Genomic DNA, 26,725 nt, shown 5'->3' with positions numbered 1-26,725 from the left:
TTAAATTTAGTAGAATTTAGTAGAATTTAATAGAAAGCAATTTAGTAGAAAGCCGCTGCTTTTTTGCTGACTCCCACTGCTGTTCAACCTTGTGAGGTGGTTACAAACCAGATCTGCCAGATTTAGGCATCTAGCAGTTAGATGCATCAACAGATATTTAGATCCCTGACTCCTGAATTACAGGGCTGTAGGTTATAGTCACGTTGGTCGAAGGACACAGGCAGACAAGGTTCTTTGAGTAAATCTGATTTATTTTATTAGACCAATTCAAATAGAAAAAAGTTTTCCAACTATTCGAGTTGGTCTAATAAAAGAGATCAGATTTACCCAAAGAACCTTGTCTGCCTGGCTCCTAAACTAGAATCTAGGGCCCTGAATTAGATGCCTCAACTCCCTGTACAGCGTGCAAGGAAATCCTGGGCACCTCAAAATGTGATCCAGAACAGCCAGTACAGGAAGCCACCTAAAGTCAGCATGTGCAGGATAAAGCTGCTTAGAGTGTTGTTTTATGAGATAGGTGTTTTAATGTAAAATGCAGAACAGGCCTACGAACACAGTTTGGAATCAAGATTTCACCCATCAGAATCAGTTTCCCTTCCGCTTTTTTTTGCATAGTGGCACAGTTTCAGCAGCAGAAGGGGATTATCCCACCAACCAACTAAAAGATAGCTAGTTAGGGAATGTACCTAGGAGGTGAATCCTTTCATGAGTAAAAGAAAATTGCATCTAGGTTGGTGCTCTAACAAACCACTAGGCTGTTATATAAAAAGGAGTTCCACCTACTTCAGCCAGATTTTGAAGGAAAGCAGCAGCTTCCCCTGCATTTTGTGATGACATTCAAACTTGGTGGTATGTGTCAGGCATCCAGGGACTTAGGCAAAGGACTACCTAGCTTCTGGATCCCGCTAAGCCAGGCATTGAATTTGCTTACTGAGTCACTTACAGATTCAGGTGCATCTTAACAGGGTTGGACAGCAGTTAAGCAGGGGGTTTCAGGACTGCAACTTCGGAGTTCCCTGCCTGAATTTCACCTAAGTCCCATTTTAGGTTGCTACATCTTTTGTTTTGGTTTTTTTTTGTTGTTTTGCGGGGGTTTTTTAGCCTGGCTGGCCATGCCCCATAAACATGTTGTTTGTTAATCTGCAGCATGTCAGAGGTGTTTGCAACAGCCTTTCTAGTAAAAACAGCAAGAACAGTGTTTCGAATCATTATAAAACTTCATGGAACAGGCCTATAAACCTTTCTCCCTGCAGTCGAGATTATAGCTTCTGTAGTGTGTAGCAGCCTGCACGGAAACTGGAGCTTGGCTCCAAATAAATAGCCTGAAAAAAAACATTCTCCCTCAGGGCAGAGACAAATTAAAGCTTGAAAAGGCACAGGCTGATTAAAAAATGTCAGGGCTCCATCCACAGGGAGTCAGTAGACAAATATCATAAAAGTAGCCACAGGAGTCAGTAGATGCTGCTCAGGGTCATGTGACTTCTGTGTCCCTGACAAAAAATCATGTGATTGGAGGCTGGAAATAATGCTTATTGTGCCTGCTCTCCTTTTAGCTGTATTACACAGTCCCCTTTGGACCAATACATAAGCCCATTTGGGCAGAGACCACTCCAAAGCACTAGAACAGTGTGAGAAAATAACAAAGCGTATGGCATTTCATAAACTTTTTGTCACCACGGGAGCACCCAAGTCCTGGACAGTCTGTCATTCCAGCGGGAACCTGAGGCAAGAATCAGCTGATCTGTTCAGCATGTGGTTAATATATCATTCTCAAGAGTTAGCTATATTAAAAGTTGCACTATTTTAACTTTAAATTAGCTTGAAAATCAGCTAAACCAGTGCAGTGGAGTGCGGACACTTAATTTGCTGGAAATTCACCTTGTAATCACATAGTTTTAAGTCACTGTTGTACTGAATCAAGGCCAACAGACTTGAAAATGAATTGGAAATGAATGAAGAGCGCTCATACCTGGCTGCACCAGTTTAACTCAGTCATGTTAAACCTAAACCACTACAGCTTTGAAGATAAGCAAAGCCAGTGCTTCAGAGACCCATAAACATTCTTTGACTCTTCTGAAAGTGGGTCCTTTTACTGACCCAACAGGTTCAAATTCTGCATTTCCTATGGGCAGTGGCTTCAAACAGCTTTTAAAATGTTGTGCAGCCTCAGAGAAGTCTGTCCATCATTCAGGGAAAGCAGTGCCTGTGCACCTGAGTGTAAGATAGCCGGGCCAGTGATTAATGTGTCGTATCTTTCCTAACTGTATTTATAACATGAACAGGACACTCCAGTTCACTACTTCCAAGCACCACCACTTCTGATTCTCCAGCTCAAGAGGGTTATGATACTAGGATGCTGGATTGGAAGGATCCGGTTGGCTCATCTGAAAATACAGATCATGTGGCAGTGTCATCTCATAATCACCAAGACAAGAAGGGTAAGGCCTTGGAAATGACTTCCTATGATGGAAAGGGAGGGGGGGTGACTACAGTGTAACTGCTTCCAGCTGGCTCAGGGCAACATGTAATAAAATTCCTGCTCTGTAATTAAAAGCTTATCGCAAAGTTAGAAGCAAAATAAGCAGTCTTAGACTTAGCCCTAGCTATTTACTAAGGAAACCACACAACACAAATAAATGAATGTGAATTTACAGCGAGTATGTAGATGTGAGTTGAGGAGGTGGAGATTTAACTGTTTAAGCTTGAGTTTCATCATCATCTTTGATGAAGGATGATTCACTGCTTTATATTAACGATGCATTTCTGTATTGCTTTCCATCTAAATACTCAGCAAGCCTTGATTAATTTAGCCTAATCATATGCAGATGGGCATATAGGCTCATATCCTTAAAGGTACTTAAGCAGCCAACATTTCTGTTATCAATGGCTGCATCTAAATGAGATGCTGAATGCACAGTAACCCAAGACTACAGTGCAGTAGCAGTGCATGGCAGAAAGCATGGCATGATGCTACTGCACAGCAGTCTCAGGTTACTGTGCAGTAGCTTCACAAAAAAGTCATTTGTCAGTACTACTGCACAGTAACTTGGGTTACTGCACAGTCATTTAGTACTGACTGTGCAGTCACATCTCATGTAGACGTGGCCAATGAGATTTAGGCTTATAAATACTTTTGGGGGGTTGGGCTGTGTACAGGGTTATTAATTTTGTTAAGGTGCAAGTAGGTTCTTAGTGGGATTGTCAAAAGCACCTACGGGATAGATCAGGGGTTGGCAGTGTTTTTGGGCAGAATGCCAAAAACACCCACAACCTTGACTTGCAAGTTGTTGGCATGCCAAGGATGGAAGGTGGACGAGATGCAAAGGGCCTGATCCTTGTTGTAGCAGTGCATCCACGGCCCCTTTCCTACCACCTGCCCAAGGCACACGTGCCAAGTAAAATGCCGTCACATGCCACATTCTGGCACCTGTGCTAGGGGTTGCCTACCCCTGGGATAGATTGACAAAATGGCTTAAGGATTATAATGCTCAACATTGTAGGGCCTAAACTTTAAGTGCGCTTTTGCCTCAGGGAATCCACAGCCGTGAGTTGCACCACTCGCCTCTACCTCCCTCCCAGACCTATATACTGTATATAGGGACAGTTTAGGCTCCCATGCACAGGTTTTCAGAAAGTCTCAGGCTTATGCATGAGCTATGTACCAGGTGCACAGAATGAGACACTTCTGGTCTTGTGCAGAAGCAGAATTTAAGATGCCTGGACAACTTAAAGTAAAAAAACTGAAATACCCATGGAGTTTAGGCACTTCCAGGATTTGAGAGCAACTGAGCAGGGAATTTGAGGATCACACCTTTAGCCTTTGGCTTATGAATTGCACTTTGGCTGTCTAAGTTGTTCCTTAAATATAGCCCTTAGTCCAGGGGTATGGAAAATGATGGCTCTGGCCAGCAGCTGGACTCCATTTCCCAGCAGCCTCTGCCCAGATGCCCCCCCCCCCACTGGCTGGGCAGGGAGCTGCTGCCGAGCTGGGATCTTGGGGCAGTGACAGCGCAGGGCTGCGGCAGAGCCACAATCTGCTCCCTACACACCCCTGACCAAGAAACCCATGCTCATCGCAGCGGTGTGCGGGCAGCAGATTGCAGTTCTGCCCCAGTCCTCCCAAGATCCTGGGGTGTCCTCAGCTCCACCTGCCCATCTCACTTCCAGCCACAGCCCCATCCCAGCCACCAAGCCATGTGCCCTGCTCGCACAGGTCCCACCCCAGCAGTGAGTGCAGGGAGGACAGTCTGGGATGCCCGGGCAGCAGGGTTAGAGTGGGCGGTGGCAGCCAGAAGCACCTGCCGCAGCAAGGGCTGCTGGGAAATAGTCTGCTGTGGGCCCTATCTGACCCATGGGCCGGACTTTGGCCACCCCTGCCTTAGTCTTTAGCTCTGCTACAGCAACATTGGGAGAAACGCTTTTCTGCTCACCAGGTAGAAAGAAAAACAGAGTAACTCGTCATACAATCTGAAATGGTAATGGGTGATTTACCGGCAACTCCTGTTTTGTCTCATCAATCTACCTGGGATGTTGCTACTGGCAGAAAAGCAGTCATTTTTTTTTCAGTTCACCTCTTGGTCACATACAGCATTCCTGAGATAAAGGCAAGGTGTCTCAGGAAGTGCTCATGTCTTCTCTCCCCTACAATCCCCAAAAGGAAGTTCTGATTTTCTCCTACCCACTCAGAGAAACAAAGAAGGGTTTGTCTTTAAGAAGGCCTGGTCTGTATCTGTATTGGGGATACAGCTTTGAGGTCAGCTTCTTTCCTGGTATACAGTTGCGTGGGTCCACAGATGTCAATGGAGCTATGCCAGATTACACCAGTAGCAGAGGATCTGTCCCTTAATGTGCCAGAGAGGAATGCAGAAGTGTATATGAATGTTAATGACATTATTTGCTATGTGTGGTTCCACACAGAACAACGTCTTAATGGACGGAAGGCTACTTCTTAAAAGCATCTGGTGTGCCAGAACAGCACACAGTGAAAATATTAATAAATGTATAGCTCTTGGCTTCTAATCATTTTTGCTTCAGTTCACTGACTGATGAGGTAGCTTGCACTGAATAGTTACCTCCCTAGGGAGTGATGGTTACCAAAGAGTCTTATTAGCACTTGACAGGGTCATTTAAATATCATGCATTCTTTGGGGTCTAATTATGAATATTGACAAAGCTGGAAGCAGGCTACACACAATAACAACAATGGCGGCAGAGGTGACCGCATGGGTATTTATCATGATCGTGTACTTGTGTGCTGTTACTCCTTGCCTTGCCCAGTCAGAACCCACTTGGTTCCAAAATTACTCTCGCTTCAATATTGTAAAAGGGCAAAGGAACGAGTTGTTATGAAGAATTAAACCCGACAATTTTACGCTTACTGTTCTTTTATAAAGATTTTGTTTTCACTTTTGCTGTGGATTTCTTTTCCTTTCACATGTTCACAAAGATTTTTTTTTTCTTTTTTTAACATTCCCTTTTTGTTTTGCAAAGTGCTTTGTGGTGTTCTTCAGTGGTTGTGTTTATTCCTTTGGAAAGTGTTTTCTTTCTTTTCCTGCACTCACAAATGACTTTGCGCTAATTGTACTAATTGTACAGAATCCACTTGCTGCTTTATTTTCTGTGACACTGGTGCTTTGATGATGTCACATCCATCCGTATGTTCAGCTTTTAATTCAGTGCAGGCATCTTGGGGAATATCTATGGGGGGTGTTAAGAGGGGGTTCTTTAAAAGGTTTGACTCATGGGAATGTGACATTTGTGTGCCGCAGCTTTAGTAGCTAAATATACTCTGGAATTGTTTCTGAGCTACCTCATGTTTCTTGCCAAGACAAAAATGTGTATTGCAAACCATAGAATAGGACCTATGTGTTGCCATCCCACTGGCTTTTTCATTTTGGCCTTTAAATAATCTCTCCTTGCTACTGCAGAGTGAAAAATCAATTCTGATTGGCAAACTCCACTGTATTTTTCCCCCCGTCTTCCAAATAAAATGCATTTCCAGAGTATGTTTAGCTTTTGTTTTGGTTTTGTTTTCTCTTTCTTGCTGTGTTTTCAGTCTTAATTTAATTCTGTGTGTTTCTCACCTCTGTCAGAACAATAAACCTCACTTTGCAAGCCTAACCTTCCCTTCTGCTGCCATTGTACTTAGTCTCCCTCCCTCAAATAATAATAAAACCAAGCTCCTTATGTGGAATGTTCCAAGGCTTTACCCTGTACACTTTGAATAGTATGGTAGTGCTTTGTCTGTGTATAGTCCTACTAACAAATGTGAACTAGACATGTAAGGCTACTAGAGAATGTAAATGAAGAAAATGAAGTAATTTTCTTCGGGAGTAACTGCTCTTGCCCTTCATTACCCTGCTGGCCCTCATCTACTGTCTCCTGTTCTTACTGCCTTTCTTTAGAAATGCCTGATATCTTTCAAGACCTAGATTCATTAGCACAAAACCAGCCAACTGCTCTTTTTTTTCTCTTGGTCCCTTATGTCTGGAGCCTGCCTTTTAATCATAACAGTGATAAATTAGATGCAGCCGTGACTTCCACTTCCTTGGTTTTACCATGTTTTTTAATTCTGCTCCATTCAAGCGAGAGGGATTAGCTGGTTTATGCTACCAAAAGATCAAAGTCCAAGGGTTATTTTTACCAGATTCAGGATTTGCCTTTTTGTCCCTTCAGTACTCATGTAAAGAAAAGATATGCCAGATCTCAACACTTTTTTTTTTTTTTTTAAGCAAAATTGCTGTGCATTAACCATAACACAACAGGGGTAGAAATCTGATTTGAAAGTCAAGTGTCCAGTCTATACTGCCAAGAGTAGTCAGTACATTTCTGTACATTATGTGACCATTATGATGAAAATAGAATATGCTGGAATCTCATTTTTTCAGCTTCTCTTAATACCTTCAGCCCTAGCTCTGTTATATCATTTCTGTGCCCATTAGGAAGTACCATCCTATGGACAAACTGGGCAATTGGTGACATCCCAGAATTTATTAATGATTCACAGCTTCTGACTGGTCAGTGCAGTTAGACATGCAAATGAGGGAGACAGGGTGACAGAATTATTTTGTTCAACTCAGTGAAATTGCTAGGGCCAGCCCTTCAAAGTGGCCATCTAGTAAGTACAAAGAAGGCAAAGATTATACATGTAAAAGATGCACCTAAAAAATATTTCCTATTGCCAGAAAAAGGTGGTGTAATTAATTGTTTGAATGACTTTGACAGCATGCACAGTACTGGAGAGTGCACAAAATATAAGGCAAATTCTGCTCCAAAGAGCCAGCGTTATATGACATTTCAGGAATATTATAACTTGTCAGGCACTTGTCAGGTACTGTTTCACTTTATATAACATTTCAAGAATTATCACAATAGAGAAGCTAATAATCCAGCTGTTTTAAATTTGTATTTATCAAGGTAATATACGCAAGGAACTGAAATGAACACAAAAATGCTCCCTGGTAAAGATGAAGGTCTAGCTTTATTTTGCATAAGCTGAAGTTACTGGGGCTTGTACCTTCAAGCTTAGGACTAGATTTGGCCTGAAGAGTATGTTTTAAATTTCCAGTGTATATTTTTGCATGACATTAAATTATATGCTGATATATTCGAGGACCAGGAGGATTCCAAGCATGTTGATGTAAGAGGTGATAGATAAAATTAATTATTATCCTACTGACATTTCTCAATAACTCAGAAGTGAATTCTGTGTGGCATAGAATTTGCAAAGAGTTTACTTTGAATTATTAGTGTTATTACTATTATTTTTTGTAATTTCCAAGGTCGACCAAATGTTTTGATTTTGATTATGGTCCCAATTATGGTGATCTCACAACCAGGCAGGTTCTTGTCAGGCACTGTTTCAGGCATATCAAAGAAGTAGCTGCACCATCAATTTTATCTATGGGACGGGAAAGAGACTTGTGTTCTAGATGTATATACTTGGAGTAAGCTGTATGACTACACTTACTTTTAGTATCCCATATCACTTATATTTAGTATCCCATATCAAAATTAAATAATTGTCTGCATGATATGAAGTAGTATGTCAGCCTCTTTATGGTTTCATAATATTTTCTAACTGCTGAACACAGATCCCAGGTAGATACTGGAAAAGCAGTGAAAATAGAATCTGAGGGCTGATACTTCACTTCATTACCCTAATGGCCTAAATACATTAATGTGAAGCCAGTTAAATATCAGTGTAAAAATAGGAAAGGAAAAATCAGACCTTTCTATATTTCACACTTTTTCTGTAGCATGTAACTAAAGTTTGAAGTATGAAACCAAGCAGTGCTTCATACTGCAGTTTCAGTTATATGAGATGAGAGATTACAAGGCTGAGTCTATTTAAACTTTTTTATATATCCTTGTCTAGATCAAACCTATTATTACATCTGTATTACATTTAATTATTTTTCCCATTTGGGTATAAACAAAGGTTATTTAGATTAATCTAGTCTAAAGAAAGCCATATAGATTTTTTTCTTAAAACATTTTTAGGTGAATTAGCATCAGATTGCTGTAAACATCCATGTTTATAAAGGGAATATTATTCATATTTGTCGTATACAATAGCTTCTTAATCAGAACCCTAAGAATTTTTCTTTTAAACTGATTAACTACTTGGCTGGACTACTTCAGATAGGTGGATTGTCTAGGGGTTGGGGTAACAAAGACACTTAGCAATGGGATACTGTATTTTTCAACTCTAGGACCCAAATGCAATTCCATATCAAGTCAATAGTGACAGCCCATTTCCTATAGATGGGGATCTGAATCACAAAAGACACCCTAAAAACGGCAGATTCACCAAAAATGTTAAAAATGTAATGGGGTTGGAAGCTGAATGATTTTGTCACCTCTAAAAGTGGTCCTTCACTTGGACTGAGGCGCACAATGGCAGAACAGTGTGAAGAAGCTCTGCTGATATTGCCTGTCTCAGCTTTATGGATAGGGAATGCCTGTTTCCAGGGCCATATAAATTCGTATTATCTCCAGTCACATTTCCCTCACAACTTGAGAGAAAGCTAAATAATAATTAATGAGGAATAGAAAGAAAATGAAATAGGAAGCTGACACAATCGAGAGATGAAGGAAAGCTGTTCTAAACAGTAGATTTTCTGAAGATGTTTTGTCCCTGAAACTTTCTTAAGATTGCATATAACAGAATATTGAAAAACAAAGAAGGAGCTATTACTAGGGAGGCAAAATAGTAGCACGATTCATGAACATACTGTGAAACAAGAGGAAGAAGTTATGTACTGCAGGACAGCAGTTCCATTTCCATTGGCTCCTGAACTGAATCTTACTTAGATCCTTATTGCAAGAAGTAATTATGGTCTCCCCTGGTGGATTTAACCACAAAGCTTTTTAAAGAGATGTGGGCTACTTTGGGAGTTTTAAGAATGGCAGTAAAACTCACATTTTGAGAACACAGGTATAAAGATCAAGAAGCAAATCAAATGCATTTACAGTCCAGCCAGATCACACAAGTAATTACTTTATACTTGATCACAGTACTTTACTTGACTTTACATTTTCAGAAATGAAAAACAGCTTTATGACTTTCTTTAGGCCACTTAACTGAAAGGAAAGACAGATTTCAGTTAAAAAATAGCAGTGGAACCATGAGTAGCCGCATTTGGATCAGCTCAGAAAGCTACAGAGACCTGTCAGTTGCTCCAAGGAGAAAGGTGGAAATATTTACAATAGAAGCTGTCTGCTCAACCTGCGACTCCAGGGCCTCCCCAGGCTCCCTAATCCAAAGAGCTTTTTCTCTGATTGGATCCCTGAACTACAGGATCTACAAGTACAAACAGAATAAGTTAAAAATAGAGCTCGTCAAATGTCAGATATGGCTGCAGGAGATGGTCTTTATCCCTGACCTATGTAATTATCCATCTGCACAGGTTTAAAGGTAGGCAATCCATTTTATAGGCTGCCGTGAGCAAGAAATAGAGGTCTTAATCATTAAAACAGGGAAAAACTGTCAATGTCCCTGGACTTTTCTCCACTTCTTCAGTAAAAGTGACTGTGTCCTATACATCAAAGAAACTACTCTGTGATCAGGGCAGCACATGCATCACCTGATGGCCTAGATTCTCAGCTCTGTTCATTCATTACCCAACAAGGCAAGTAGAGCACACATTTTTTTTACTCTTTCATTCTGCAGCCTGTTCTCCACTAATCCTGGCATCCTTCCCACTATGCCAATGGTACTCAGTCTTTTTAGACTCAAGGCACCCTCCATTTGGCTCAAGGCACCCCTTGGAGCGTACCAGCTCTTACTTTTCACTCATTTTCTTGCTACAAAAAATAGTAGAGCAATTCTTCTATTGTAAAGAATTCAGAAACACCTCAACAGCTCAGATTGTCTTTAACACTATGAATTCTTTTTTGAAATCTCTGGGTTTATATTGTGAATCATGTTTGTAAACCTAACAGTGCTGATATTGTGTAGCAACCCACAGCATCTTTGAATGGATCTCAAGGCACCCCGGGGTGCTGCAGCACCCTGGTTGAGAGTCACTGAACTAGACTGAAGGCTGATGTAAAGTGTACAGGCTGGCTTGTGACCCCACCTGGCTATCTGTCCTTTCACAGTATTTAATGAAGAGAACGCGAGTTCACGTGCTCTGTATATATCTTAGTTAGTCTATAAGGTGCATCTCTACCCTGCCTTCTGCCTAACTACCTCTACCTTTATATAAAAACAGCCAAAGGACACGTTGAATGCGACTATACCAGTCATCTATATACTATATATATACTATGTCATTTATACCAGTTTGGTGATATCTCTTCTGGTACCAGGCTACCTCACCTTCCCTGAAAATCTTCAAGAGGAGACTGGATAGGCACCTGGCTGGGGTCTTATGACCCCACCCACCCCCAGTGCTCCTTCCTGCCCATGGCAGGGGGTCGGACTAGATGATCTGTCTAGGTCCCTTCTGACCCATTGATTCTATACCTGGGTTGAGGACTAGTCAGTAAAAAAGGAGCTTGTCCCTTTAAATTTAAAAACCCTAATAAAGGCTCTGAACTTTATAGAAATTTAGGAGCAGAACACCTTAACTGCAGGAGAGTCTTAAGGCAGCTTTTTGTGTTAAATTAATGCCACTATATAATTAAAATGTCAATACTCTGTTAAATTAAAGATATTTGAATAATTCATTTTCCTATATAGTATGTGCCTAGATTCAATGATTATATTAATTAATATGGAATATTTCCTGAAATAATTTTATGAACACCTAAATGTTGAGGACCTTGATTAAGAACACTCTACACTACACATATAATCTGCAGACTATTTAATAGTTCTTTACAAAATACTGCCTATATTCCTTTAAAGTAAATAACCTTCTCAGTATTATCAATACCCTTTTCTACATTTATGGCCTTGATATTCCAAGATCTTTGTACTAGATTTAAGGTTGTAAATAAAAACAGATAAAGTTAGGTTTTTTCTCACTAAACAATGGAGCTTAAACTTACTAATTAAAGACTAACACACCTAATTACAAAGTGTAAGCGGTGTAATTCAGATTTTACCATGGTTAATTGTATTTAATATTAAATGCAACAAGCAAATATCATTGCATTTCAAAAGCAATGTCTCCTAAAAATGTCCTCAATTCAGCAAGATGCTTAAACATATGCATAATTATAAGCACTTGAGCAGTCCCATTGACTTTAATGAAATTATTCAGCTGCTTAAAGTTATGCGTGTGCTTAAGTATCTTACTGTAATTTGTTCCAGGCTTGCTACTTATTTTATAATTGTCAAAAAGCCAAGAACCAATGTGAGAGGATATTCCAGCATAATTAGCTATATTGCTTATGTGATAACTTAAAGACTACAACGTTTTCTATTTTTAACTGCAATTATTTTATAAGCAGTCTCCACATATAACCCTCAGCAGGATATTATAGGCAAATGTGGTAGTGATGCTGATAGTTACACTGACACTTCTCAGTTGCTTTAATACTTCGCCAAATGTTAACCATTCAAGCTTTAATTTTCTATGCCACTGACTACTTCAGACTGAGTTCTTTTTAAAGTTTCCACTAAAATGATACAGCTACATCTGAGAAACAGGTTAAGGGAAAAGGCATTTATTTGCTCATGGTTAAAAATCTCATATATGCATTATTGTGAGAAGCTGTGGAGCAGGGGTTTGGAATTTGATGAGGAAGTTGCCTTTGTCTCTGTCTTTTGCCAGTCCTATAGAAAAAAATGCCAAAATCTAGTGCAAGCATTTAAACATCTCTAAACATAGATGAGCTGATACTCAGTCATAAACTTTAGTAGAGCTATTGAAATGTAGGCCGAGTATCTGCCTTAGTGAATCCACACAAAGTATGAGTATCCTTGGGGATACTCATTTACTACATGTAAAAAGGATATCATAACTTGCTCTGCAGCATACAACTTAATGTATGGACCACAGCTTCAAAAGTGGCCAAGGAGAACACAGTGCATCTCAGAAGTGGATGCTGCAAAACTACCACTGTATTCCCTGGATCCTGGGAACAGCTATGTTTATCATACAAAAGAGCTGCTCAAAGGACACGCCTATTTATTCCAGGTGCTGGGGCCCCTCATCAAAATGGGAATGTTCCAGCCATCTCTCTTCTGCTGGCCATAGGAAGGGCATGGCATAAGAGTCTATATCAAGTCTATGTTATAATGAGATCCCTATGAACTAAAATGTTTTTTTCATCAATTGTTAAGCCAGCCTTCTCCCTCCTGACAAATCTTCTCTCAGAATTTTTTATTTTCAATAATTAGAAAGGGCAAATTATCTTTTAGAGAAGTTCTTAAGGGGGCCCTGAAAACCAGAATACTTAAGTCTTTTCACAGATTCCAGATTTTTTTTTTTAATCTCAAATTTTCCATTTTATCTTAATGGAACAGGAAGTAATCGGTGTCTATAGGCTGCTAAAGATGAAGACCTGATTTCCAATTCTGTAGCTCCTAATTCCTCATCTAAAAGATATAATTTTTGGTGACTCTGAACTAGCCCTCAATATTTAACTGATAAGAAAAATATAATCATCATCATAGACTGTGAGGCAGAATATGCCTTGCTAAAAGTCCAGTCAGGGCACTTATACATGTGCCTGATGTGTTCTAATTAGAACACATCGGAGCAGACTCAGTTAATCGAGAACACTCCAGCAGCCTCGTCGTTATATGTATTCAGTGTCCCCTTGTTTCAATATGGCGGCAGAGGTGCTTTAACTAAAGCTTGTCAAATGAGCTTCAGTTAAAGCGCCCCTGCTGCCATTTTGAAGCACAGGACGCTGAATACACAAGACGCTGCAGGCATTTTGATTACAGGGACTCCTGAGAGCCATTCTAATTAAAATGCCCCCCTCCCCCCCGGAACACATACAAAGACCCCCTCAAGGACTGGGAACACCAATTCAGTGGACACAGAGGGGTAGATCCAGCTGATGTAAATTAGCATAGCTCTGCACAGTAGTATGGCAGTTTTTTCAGGTGTCCATTTACATCAGTCTCTTAGGCAGGTTTCTTTTTGGTAAGTTTTTAAAATCTCAGGGGAATGACCTTTACCCATATAACAAAGCCCTTTTAGCAAGGCAGTCAGCCGTGGAAAAGAACCTATCTTGCTTTCAGTAGCAGCTAAGCACTGGTATTTTCTAAGAAACAAAATCTCAAATGAAGATACAACTTGACATTACCACATCTAGCACATGCATAAGCAGCTCTTTCACATTCCCAACAACAATTTTTGAATTTGAAAATAAAGACAGCTGTATGCTTTGAAAAATATGCCATCTCACTAAAGTTCCATCCATTCCATCCACAATTGTGAAGGAAGAAAATGAAACAACTGATAAAAAAGCAACAACAGATGCATTTTAAGTTCTAAAAGAAAGCTGTTGTTTAGCATCACATATTCATATGAAAAAAGCAAAGACTTTGTTTTATGGAGAACCTAAAAAAATACTGCACTTACTAAAGAGTGTACAGTACCATCTGAAGCAGTGATAGCAATAAGGGAATTTGAGAATGGTGTAAGAGATTTCCCAAATGGCAACTCCAAAGATGGACACTTTAGTGAAATGATCTAGAAATCTTTTCAGATATTTCGGTTGTTCCATCAATCTGTTTATCAGAGTTTTACCATGTCTTGGTTGGATGCCTAACACTGTGCCTCTAGGGGGGAAGTAAAAGGTAAAAATATCAAAGATTTTTCCTATCTGTTAATTTCATGAAGTAATCTACTAAAAATTATTGGCAAAAGTCCTGCCACCACAATTACTTACCCTACCATTACTAAGTCAGACCAACTGATCTGGCTATAAGCCAGGATTAGACACAAATCATAATATTTAGTAAACACTAGCCATCATTGACCACATTAAACAAGCTAACAAAAGGGCCCTTGTTTTAGCATTATATGCAGAGAAGACATTTGATCATTTCTACAAGACTGGTTTTTGTAGTGGAGAAATGTAATTTCTGCATTAGTTTATGGCATCCATCAAAAGGCTTCACAATTCTCCATGTGTATTCTCTATTGAGTGGCTCCCAATCAGAGTCTCTGTAAGAGGGCACAAAGCAGGTGTGTCCTCTGTCACTTCTTCTATATGCTGTCTTCACTGAACTGCCTGAGTTTGCTACAGAGACTCTCCAGAGTTATAAGGAATCACAACACAGAATAAAGAACATTGCTCTTTTTGTCGATCACATCCTGCTTTATCTCCACAAAACACTGCTATCCATTCAGGGCCTTAAAGAGACCTTTCTTAGAAGCCTGCAACACTTTCTATGCTTTTGTCTAAATACAGCCAAGTCTGAGGGGACATCCTTAAGCACCTATGCTCAACACGCTGATTAATTTTCCATTCCATTCAGCCTCTGATAGATGCAGATACCTCAAGGAATAAATCTTACCAAATTTAACTAAAATATGATGCTAAAATGGCAGCTCCTTTTCAGTGCCTGATATCACGATGTTCAGAGATGATATAATTTACCATTACATCAGCTTGGTTAGAAGAAATGATAAAAATGAATGTGCTTTGACTATACTGCCCACCTAAGAGCTAAACAGCCTATGCTGAATATGCTGTGGAGTGAAACCAGGATGGTTGAGAGGCAGAAAACACAGAAATGTGTTAACCTCTCCAGTGGAGAATTCTATGACTGTAGACCAGAAAACATATTCTATTCCAAGGGGGACAACCTGTGTCATGGATGCCACAAGTGGCACAGGAAGCCTCCTGTATGTGATAGTTGACAGATCAAAGGAGCTGGGAGCACAGTGGTAGATAGGGTGGGGAGCAGAAATCAAAGGAGCAGATCAAGCAGGGAGCAAAGGGAAGGAAGCAGAAAGCAGAGCAGTGGATGGGGTAGGGGAAGTGGATCAGAGTGGCACTTGGGGATGGTGTGGGGCTAATTTATAGCATGCCTGCCAAAAAGGTTGACCTCTACTGTTCTTGTCTATGCATTAATCTACAGATGTGCAAAAAGCCAGTCAGGTACACCACCTGCATTCTCAGATTTTGTGTATGTAGGCTGTGAGGTTTTGATCCAGAATAGGCATAAAAAAGACACTTAACTGAGAAATGTGTGTGTGTGTGTATATATATATATATATATATATATACACACACACACACACACACAAACAGAAAATTAATAAAACAGCAACATGAAAAAACCAAGGCAAAATGAAACAAAAACATACAACATGAAAAAAAAAAAAAGAAAAAATGAATTTGGTCTTAAAAAGAATGGAAGCCAAGAATGTTGTTTGAGGTTAAAGATCTTGTATATGCCTGAGTCTGGAGACCTCATATGGATCAGGAAACCATAAGAGAAAGGAAGTGCAAGAGTCAGTTGAGAAGTCCATTGGTAATATCGTCAAATTTTGCAGAGTTGAAAACAGATACATTTGCAGATGGGAGATTTAGGAAAACCACCTCTAGAGAGGAGATATGTTAAATGTCTAAATGAGCTAACTTGGGAACCAAGAGTTGTCTACCTGAGCTCTGCATCAGAGATGATATTGTAGACATACTCTTAGATTTACGTGTTGCAGACAGAAGTGTATGGACAGAGAAAAGTCACTAAAACCATTACAATAGTAGAAGAAAGAACTGTTCATGTAGATATGGTGACTAGGTTTAAAGATAATGACAACTTGAATAAGAGGAGAAAGTAGAGAAATGCCTACTTGTACAGAACCCCAAAATTGATCTTATAGTGCTCAACAGTTACAGTTCACAGAAGAAGACACCAGAAGAGATGGAGACAGAAAAGAGGCAGGAGTAAGACCATGACAAGCGATCAGCTAGGGACAGTGTTGACTATCACAGCATTTCTCAACCTCTGGGTCACAACCCAAATGTTGGTCACAAGAATATATGAAAGGGTCACAAACAAACATTAAAAATGGATCAAGGAACTTTAAAAATTGATTCCTCTTTAAAGGAGGAAAATGTGGGAAACTGTGGCTTTTCCCTTGCAGGCTGGCAGAGTTCCAGCCTGAAAGAACTGCTTGGGGCCCCCCTGCACCACACACCCCTACCCACCCCACACACTGGGGGGCTAGGGCCCAGGGGCAGGGGGCAGCAGGTCAGGAATGAGGGGCACTTGGTCGGAATTGACCATCGATGTTCACAAATGGGTCCTGGTACAAAAAAAGGTGCAGAATCACTGAACTAGCATACCTGTAATGCTGTCTCTCACGTCAAGGTATATCTAGACTGGAGTATATCTACTGACTTCAGTAGAGTTACTCCAGGTTTCAAGTAACTGAGGCCCTGTACAGATGAAATATTTGCTTCAATGTCATTTGCATTGCACTTGTGTAATAAAACATCAGACAGGTAACACAAACACAACATGGGGGAAAATCTTTCCAGTCTAGTGTAGTGGAGCCTGAAAGAATAAGGATAAAAAGCTACCAGTCTTATTTACACTGGACGAAGTGTTGTCTGCTGTGTCTATCCCACGATTGCTAGTTACTGCAGGTAAATAAGCTATTACTTGCTCCCCTGTCACCTAACAACAAGGAACAACAATAGCACCTACTCTTTGAGCTACAGTGGGGTAACTCCTAAGGCTGTGCGGCGCTTCAGGTGTTGATTCAATTTGGAGGAGATTCAGCCCAATTCAGCAGCCAAATCTCCGATCTAATCGGGAGACCAGTAAAAAGGTCCAAATCAAGTCAAAGCTCTCCAAATCGATTTTGAAAAGATTCCCCACTTGCCGCCACAGGGAGCTGGACCCCACTTGCTGCCACAGGGAGCTGGACCCAGACTCTATGCCAGTAAGTAGAGGGTGGGGAGGGGCTGGAGGAAGGGGGAGGGGATCGGGGGGGACCCCCACCAGGCTGCATCCCATGCCTGCTCCCCCACCCCCCCGAGTGCCCCCCAACACCCTCCCACTGTCCCAGCCCTGTCAATGGCTTCCCTGCCCAGCCTCAGCATCCCAGCTTTTTAAAAGAAAAAGAAGCCCTGCACTCGCCAGCTGTTGCAGCAGCTGTTGGGATGTCTGGGGGCTCATGGTAGAGTCCCCCACCCCCATGCAGCACAGGGCAGTGGGGGGTAGCAGGGATTGCTCCCCTGCCTGGCAGAAGCCAGCGAGTGCTGGGCTTTTTTTTTTTTTAAGAGCTGGGACACTGAGCCCCGGCAAGGCAGCCATTGATGGGCCTGGAAGAGCAGGCGGAGGATGGGGCCTGTTTGATTCGGAGATTCAGTCTATTCAATGGCAGCCAAATTGAGCCGGGAGAGTGATTCGAATTACTGAATCGAATCACTGTTTTCCAAATCAGCCAAATCTGAATCCAAAGTGAATACTAGCCATTTTGCACAGGCATCCATCTGGTCTCAAGTCCGGTATAATTTACGTCAGGTTACAAAGCCAAAGTAAGTGACCTAGGAGAATGTGTTCATGGCCAAAGAGAAAAATTTGGCCCCTGGCCTTTTATTCGGTTCAATGAAAGGAAAGTGGGGAGAGAATGGAAGTATAGATATAATTGTTCTCTCTACATGAGACATTTAAGCCATTGCCTCAAATTCAAAATGATTCATTTGCCTTAAATTCAATGTTCTGATAAATTAGAGGTGCATAAGAAAAAATAACAAACCTAATATCATTTATGCAAAAGCAATTTTCTTCCCCCTTCCTGCTACCTCAGTCTTTGTGGATATTTCTAAAAGATGTAGATCGTAGTCCTTGTTTATGCAGAATGTAGGAACGTATGTTTTTATCCATAAATCCAAGGCTTTAGACTAAATCTATTGTGTGTTAGTATAGAAAGTGGATATTCAACAATCTTGTTCGCTTTCTGTCATAAAACACATAACAAAATAGTGCTTTGAATGAAAGAAAAATCACAGAAATTGCAAGCAGCGCTTTCTTTCCTCTTTCTCTGCCCAAGAGCAAAGTTAAATTAGGGTCTGAACCTGTACCGCTTACAAGTCACCTACCTACTGAGAAAGGAGGACCCTCCTCATGCACATAGGGACACTTGCATGATCACAGGATGTAGAACAGGTCATTTAGTTCCTTGACAGCTTAATAGCACTTTTCAAGGACCTCAGAGGATATGATATATCAAACCTAGTCGTATTAATTAAACATTTGGGAGATTTAATAGATGGTTCATTAATGAGTTCAGCTGTGCCTTATTCATTCACATGAGTAGCTTAAAAATATCATTTACATTTTTGTCTTCAAAGCGGATTGGAGCTGATAAGAAATCCAATATATGTTTTTGGGTCACACACCCAATGATGGAAAATTATCCTCACTTTTTCCTCAAGGCTACTTGTCAGAGAAACTCCCAGTGTCATATTGCTAAACATACCTGCTTATATTGACATTCAGCAAACTTGACTTTTCCCTGCTACACAGAGGCCATAGTTCAGAATGGAGAAAGAAATGGAAAGAGAAAGAGCACTGGAGAATTTCTCAATGACAGCTTCTCTTTTCTTGACACTGTACATAAAAAACTGCCTCAGGAGAGGCACTGGGCTACCCAGAATACATAATGCCCACTGCTGCTTTCACACAGGAAGCAAAGCTCTATTTGTTCTGTGCCATCAGAGGAGTAACATGCAATGAAATGGGAAAGGCAGAGAGGAGAGATGCACACTGCAGGCTCCTACCACTACTCTGGAGTCTTGAAATCATGCATATTCACACAAGCATATGTAAATCTAGTTCAACCCAGCTGTGAGAAGATCCCCTGAAGTAAACTAATAAAGAGCAGCTGGATATATTTAAGCTCATCCCAGGCATAGGAGAAAGGTCCTCCAATGTGCGCAGAGATTCTTTGCGTCACTACAGGAAATATATCAGACTTTAAAGAAGGCTTATATTTTAAGATGCAAAGCGGTATAAAATTTATCTCTGCTGAGAACAAGCTACAAAGAAATTAATTTTCCATGGCATTTGGATTTTACACATCTTGCTTTAACTATTGCAAGTTCCCATGTTTTTATTTTTCATCAGGAACACACTGGGTATGCCTTTTCCCTCTTCACACATTCACATCTAAAATTATCCTGGTTCACTGAGAAGGGGGAGAGGTGAGAGTAAGTAAAAGGCAAGAGAGTGAAATCAGTAAAGGTAAAAAGGAACAGCCGCTGGATACCAGTTACCAATAGGAGCATTGGTGTCAGGCAGCTCTAGTGTATGGACCAACCTTGGCTCTGACCTTCAGTGTAACTCAGAGCCAGAACTTCTCTCACTCATAAATAATAGAACCAATGGAATATCAACTTTGAATCTAATATCATCTTTGCATATTAAAAATTTTTTTTCATTTGTGATGAAATTGTTTACAAAACCAGTTATTTAAGTACTTGTACAGTACAGGGTTGCAGTCCTTACTTAGGCACACCTCCCATTAACTTCAGTTGGAGATTTACCTGAACAAGACCAGCTGGATAAGGCCCTTAATTCATAACTACATTATAGCCCTTTTTAGAGAGACCTGAATTTTGAAAAATGCAAATGTTTATCCTTAGTGCAAGATCTTCAGCACTGTGCAGCCCACAGATTAGCTTTGCTTTAGGATTTATATGGCTACTACACATAATACACAATAAAATGGTACAGCAGGCTTGGCAGTGAATTAAGGACTTCAGTGTGAAATTCCTCTTACATATTTTTTTATTCGTCTCCCAGTTGAGACCTCTGGGACTCTCACAGTGGAGAGGTTTTTCTAACATATGAGCCTCATCTTTGTTTAGAAAAAATGTGATGCCTGGTATTTCCACTTCTAATTATAAGCAAAAACATGCTTGTGCATCTACTCTTCTTGTAGCACATGATTGCTTGCCTGTTTGTGGTGAGTCACACTCTGAAAGTCATTCATCAGAAGGGGTGATGGATAATTCATCTGAATGAGAGGAATTAAATTTAAAAAAGGAATGCAAACACCTGAAAAGACCACTAGCTTGACCTCTTCAGAGTTGTTATTAAAGGCATGTTGTAACTGGATTTTTTTAAGTTTTCAAATATATTTCCCTTTACAGCAGTTCAAAAAGGGACTAGAGAAATTCATGGATGATAGAGCTATTAATAGTTGAACAGAACAGTTGGAGATGTTTCCTGTGGCATCTTTAAACCACTAATGGTGACTGTCAGAGAGGCTAATTAATAAGGAATAGATCACTCTAGATATATTCAGTTCAATGCTCTCCCTCTAAAAATAGGTGTGCTCAACCTCTGGCCTGCAAAACCATGTCATCCAGCCCACGGGGCTCCCCACAGGTCTGAAAGTTCGGCACCAAGGGAGCGTGGAACCCAACTGCAGCTCCCCTGCTGTCAAATTTCCAGACCTGGGGGAGCCACACAAAGCAGATGTCATGGCTCTGAACTAGATTGAGTGCAGTGCGGTGATCAGGGTGGCACAAATGCCACTGGCCCTGTGCTGCCCTGTCACAGTGTGAGGCTGTTCAGAGCAGCACGGGGCCGCACAAAGCCAATCAGGGCCAAGTGGGGGAGTGTGGAGTTGAGTGGGGTGGCACAGGGCTGTGAGATGGTACAGTTGTGCAGGGATGAGCTGGGCAGCAGAGGAGACACAATCATGGCATGGAGGGCCTGATCCTGGTGTGTGGACCAGCCCGAATCCAAGCTGTGGGGCCAAAAATTGAGCACCTCTGTTCTAAAACATCCACTCCTACAACTGTCAGAGACAGGAGGTGACCCAATATGGCACATTTAATGTTTTTGTGTTCCTACTAGTCTCCATGAAGACAGACTTCTAAAGTGGAGGGCATCAAATGACTGACACTGAGATGAAATGGTGGGTTTCATGAACAAGTGTCCTTCAAGCAGAGTAGTTAGATGAGGCTATAAAAATACATAGGACAACTTTGTTACTCTCAGAGATGCTATCTGCCCAGATTTGAGTGTCCAGGCTAACTTCAGCTGATTCTTTTTTTTTTCTTCATATATTTAGAAAAGAGAGGGGGAAAGCTTGAAAACTGCTACACGTGTATTCCAGGTCTGAAATATTCTTTACTTGTATGTGACTGCGTTTAAACATAGTACTAGAGACATGTAAGGGAAACCAATCTGGCAGCTTTTAGAAAAGATATTCTAAAGCCTGTAAATACAGAGATTCAAAACAAGCCTAAACCACCACTGCCAGCACTGATAATAAGCCTGATGTAGGGAGAAGTACACAAATGGCAAAGGAAAAACTGATTCCCCCCCAAAAGTAAAATGTAAAAAAATATATAAATAAATAAATTGCTGTTCAGATTCACTGTTCCCTATTATGGCTGTGACTGGCTCTCAGATATGTTTCCAGGTGATTCTCAGGGTGCTGGAAGGGGAAGTAGTCTGATTTCTGTTCATGTAAAGATGTGAGCTCAAGCAAGCAGTCACATTCCCAGCATGTATAACTCATTGACTACCTCCCTGCTATGATACATTTAGTCATTGAAACTTTATATCTAGTTAGTAGTTTCCTCTTCAGACCTGCCAAAATGTCATTCTTCATTTACCATCTCTGTGTTTCATTTTCATATGTGCCATCGTTTAGGTTTATTACCAGTACTTTAACATCTGGTCCACATTACATTGAAAAACAAAATGACGACAGCAACCTGCTGAGATAATCACATAGTACTATTGTTTCATGTTTGGTATGGTCATCCTGATTGTTCATGGTGTCCATAGTGCACCTTTGAGAACTATAAATCATGTCTAGTACAGAGACCACTTTTATATATACTGTAGCTAATAGTGATATTGAAATGAAAATGCTTTTTTAGTCACAAGCAACTAGGTTATCCATGTATATGGAATCATAATTACTGAACCAGATTTTGCCTTCTTTAACGCTTTGTCTTCCTCATTGTCTTCCCTTGGTTAGTACGTAACTAAATGAAGGAAGAATTCAACCTATCGCACTTCTGACATTTACTTGTAATAAGGTATTTAAACCAGAAAGTAGGCGTGTTGAGTTTTCTTTGCCTACAATAGTTGTGATGATTTTACACTGAAATTTTGACTTGCCTTCACCAGAAAACATACTCCAGAATCTATTTTTAGAGGAATCTTACTCCAGGGCTTTTTTGATGTTTTGCCATTTCTATCTGTGATCACAGAAGAGACAAACAAACTCAGGCTCGTACATAGGAGATTTTTTTTTCTTTTAGACATTAAGTGATAAAAACAATACAGAGACTTTTTGTTGGGTCTCTGGGCACTGGGTCTGTTCTCTACAGATGCCTATTAATCACTTCACTATGGAGACAAATACATCCATCATATCATAACAACACAAAAAATAAGAAAGCCAGTGAGCTGATAGCCAGAAAAAACTGGGAAAATCCTTTTATTTTATAATACTGCTCAGGTCTTCCTTGTTCAAAGTGATGATAAAGTTTTGTTTTTTTAGTACATCACACTTGCAAAATCTGATGAATGCTACTGATTGTACCCTTGGGATGTCTTCACTGATTCCAGTGGATCTTGGATTAAGATCCATAAGCACAGGTTTGGGTGGGGGAGGGATGAGAAGAATCACCTTAGAGGTTCCTTTGTAGGATGTAGGAATCGTTAATTGAGCTTCAAAAGACACAGCTTATGGAATACAAATTCACATAGTGCACTATCTTTTAATATTGGACATGAGTATAAGTAAGTATTACATATAAGAATGGGCATATCTACACATGCGCATTTATTGCACAGTAACCAAAATTACTGCTCAGTATGGATCTGCATCTACACATGCTGTACTGTGCAGTAAATATGGTGACCTACACGTCATGCAGGTATCAAATTTATGCCTAATTACCTACTGCACAGTAATGCACATGTAGGCACCTTACTGCACAGTAACACTGTGTGTGGTGTGTGGACTGACTTGGGAATACTTTAGTCCCAAGTCAATCTACACAGCGTTAATGTGCTTTAATGCCTGCACGTGTAGACACTGGCCTGTTTCTGCTTACTGCACAATAACTTACCATGCAGTAAATTTAGGCCAGCGTAAATGAACATGTAGACATGCCCAGTTAGTTTTCCATCCTTCTTAGAAATCATGAAGACGTAGGACTGAAATAGACTATAAGAAGCCATACAGTCCTTCCCTTTGCTTTAAGGCAGGCTAAATATAAGTTTCGTCTATTCTTAAAAATTCCAGTGAAGAAGATGCCCACACCTCTCTACATAGCTTATTCCATCATTTAAGCGTTCTTATAGCTAGAAAGTTTTTTGCCTAATATATAATGCAAATCTTTTTGCTGCAGATTAACCTAACTACTTCTTGTCCTGTCCACTATGGACATGGAGAACCACTGGTCATTGTGGGCACTTACACACATGTGAGGAGCCTGCTTTCCAATGTGTTGGAGCAGACTCAACTGAGTCTGCCAGAGCATGTTAATTGACCTGCTCTGGCAGCCCTGTGCAAAACATGTATCAGCAGCAAAGAGCATCTCCACCCTGAGTAAATGGGAGCAGTGCACTTTAAAATAAAACATGTTTGATATGCTTTAGATCAAAGTGCCCTGCCGCCATTTTCTCAGTGCAGGGATCCGTTGTGCTACTGATACAGGTGACACATGGATGCTTTTAATTAGCACAGCTTGCTAATTAAAAGCGCCTGGCACCACATCAGGAACACATGTAAAAATGTCCTGTCTTTGTAACAACTATTTATACATTAGAAGACTTACCACATCTGCCTTCAATCTTCTCTTTTATAGACTAAACCAGCGGTTTTCAAACTTTTTGGCCACATCCCCCTTTACATGCCAAATATAACTACTCGAACCCTCCCTTCCCTTGCACCACACATCTCTGCACATTCATTCCTTAGGAAGAGTGGCAACACTGACGTAACACACAACAATGATATTACTCACTGCTCATTAACCAATCAGAAGCTCCACTGCCATTATTAAAATTTAGGCACATCCCCCTTACCAAAGCACTGTATGTCCCCGTGGTAGGTATATTCCAGTTTGAAAACCACTGGACTAAACAAATCCAATTCCTTCAAGCTTTCTGAATAGTTCAACAAGAATAAGAGGTTTAAAAAACATGCTGTCCTTTGTACTTTTCCTAATTTGTCTATCTTGTTCTTAAAATGCAGTGCCCAAAACTAGACAAGGTATTCCAGGTTAGGCATTACTAACACCAAATATAGGGGAATAATCTCTTCTTGTGCCTTGCATATAGGACTTCTGTTTATACAGTCCAAAGTTATGCAGTATTTCCTTTCCTTCAAGAGCATCACATCATTTGCTCCTCTTCAATTAATGCTCCATTGCAACCCACAAATCTTCTGTGTAGTATTATTGCCTATGCAATTATTTCCCGTTTTGTAATTGTACTTTTCATTTCCTCTTCCATAGTATAGGACTTTGCACTCTTCTTACCAAATTTCTTCTTGGCATTTTGGATAGTTTCTCTAATTTATCAAAGGCATTTTGAATTCTGCCCCTCTCCTCCAAAATACTTACAGCTTCTTCTACCTTGATGTCATCTGCAGATTTTATGTAGATTGTGCTCTCTTTTCCTGCATCCACTTTATCAATTAATATATTGAACAGAACCAGGCCCAAGACAGGTCCTACAAGAACCCACTTGCAATGTCTTCCCAATTAGACAGCAAACCATTTCAAACCACTCTGACAATAGCTTTTCAACCAGTTGCTTATGAAACAATGAAATGTCAGAAGCCTTACTATAGCCAAGATATATCACTCCTACTGCTTCCCCTTTACCACTAGGCCAGACAGACTGTCAAAGTATAGATTGGTTTGATATAATTTATTCTTGCCAAGTGGCATTGGCTGCTTATATCTTCATCTTATCCTTTCCATGCTTATAAATTGATTTTTTTAGTCATGTCACTATGTAACTTTCTAAGGCTAGTCTTCAATTTCCCAGGTAATTCCCATGTTCTGCTTTCAAAGACAGATATTATAGATGTCCTTATGCACTCTCCTCAAACCCTACCTGCTCTGCTTGAATTCTCAAAGATGATCAGTAACAATTTAGAGATTGCTTTAGTTAGTCTGTTAAGTCTGGCAACTTCAGAGCCTGGTAACTTGCATATATCAAAATTATCTAAATGCTTGAAACCCTTCTGTTCCTGTTCTTCTTTCTCTTTGTTAAAAATAATTTTGTATCAGGTCACACTTAACCTTTTTTGTAAAGACTGAGGCAAAAATGGTATTAAAGACTTCCATTTTTTCTGCATCATCCATTTTTGCTCTCCTTCCTGATTATGTAATGGACTTAACCTTTCTTTTGCCTTACACTTATTTTCAGTACATTTTAGAATAATTTCTTTTGGTCTTTTATGATTCTTGCTAACCTTGCTAATCTTGCTAACTTAACTTTAGCCTTTTCTTCTGTTATCCTGATATTCTCTCTCTGATATTGTTCCTTTTTGCTCATTCCAAATCATGTGTGCTTGTTTCTATTATTCTGATTCTTTTTTGATTTTCAAGTTGAAAGAGGTCCGGATTTAGCCATATTGATCTCTTGCTATCTCCCTATCTTTTCTCCATGTTGGAATAACTTTATATTTTACTTTTAATATGCTCTGTTTCAATAACTGCCAGGTCTCCTGCATACCTTTTTCCCTTACAATATCTTCCCAAGAGACACTGTACCTCTGAATTCCCTAAGTTTGTTGTAGTCTGCTTTTTTAAGTCCATTGTCTTTATTCTGCCATCTGCACTCCCTTCCTGTCCTTAGAGTCATGAATTCTATTGTCTCGTAATCACTTCCAACCCAACTGTCTTCCAGATTCAGATTCTCTTGTTCACAATCAAGTCTAAGAGCACAGCTTCTCTAGTAACTTCCTCCATCCAAGTTAGTATTCAGACTATGCTGGGGACTGCCATATTATTCTTCTGACAGATGATAATAGAAATCCCTCATTATACTATATTCTGTCCTCTGGATACTTCTGTTAGTTGTTCAAAAAAGTGTCTTGTCTGTCTCCTCCTTCTGATCAAATAGTCCATAGCAATCCCCTATTATGGCATTGTCCCTGTTCTTTTTCTCTTTCATCTTTTCTAGAGACATTCAATAAGCCTGCTTCTCCCCTCTTGCCATACTTAGCAGCAAGTTATATATATTCTTGATATGCAAAGTGATATCTCCTATTTTTTTCCTGACTATCCTCCTTGAAAAAACTACCATCTGTTCCACTTTGGAGAATTATCCTAGCACTAGTTTGTGTCAGGT

At 40.2% G+C, this 26,725-nt stretch overlaps 1 protein-coding gene across 3 annotated transcripts in view; it reads left to right on the top strand.

Moving 5' to 3' along the window:
• The window catches only part of SEMA6A (semaphorin 6A), a 147,302-nt gene that overhangs the window by 110,386 nt on the left and 10,191 nt on the right, over nucleotides 1-26,725 (top strand). For 2 of the 3 annotated variants that reach the window (XM_090038420.1, XM_090038421.1), the window contains one exon: nucleotides 2,283-2,438. The exons of the other annotated variant lie outside the window; for it this stretch is intronic. In XM_090038420.1, coding sequence (XP_089894546.1) covers nucleotides 2,283-2,438 — 156 coding nt within the window. The remainder of the gene's footprint in view (nucleotides 1-2,282; nucleotides 2,439-26,725) is intronic. 3 annotated transcript variants of the gene reach the window in all.

This window comes from Crocodylus siamensis, chromosome 3 (assembly GCF_052110815.1).
Source record: "Crocodylus siamensis isolate JL-2025a chromosome 3, ASM5211081v1, whole genome shotgun sequence".
Classification (NCBI taxonomy): Eukaryota; Metazoa; Chordata; order Crocodylia; family Crocodylidae; genus Crocodylus; species Crocodylus siamensis.
The sequence above is the reverse complement of the archived record's forward strand: the minus strand, read 5'-3'. Positions and strand labels throughout refer to the sequence as shown.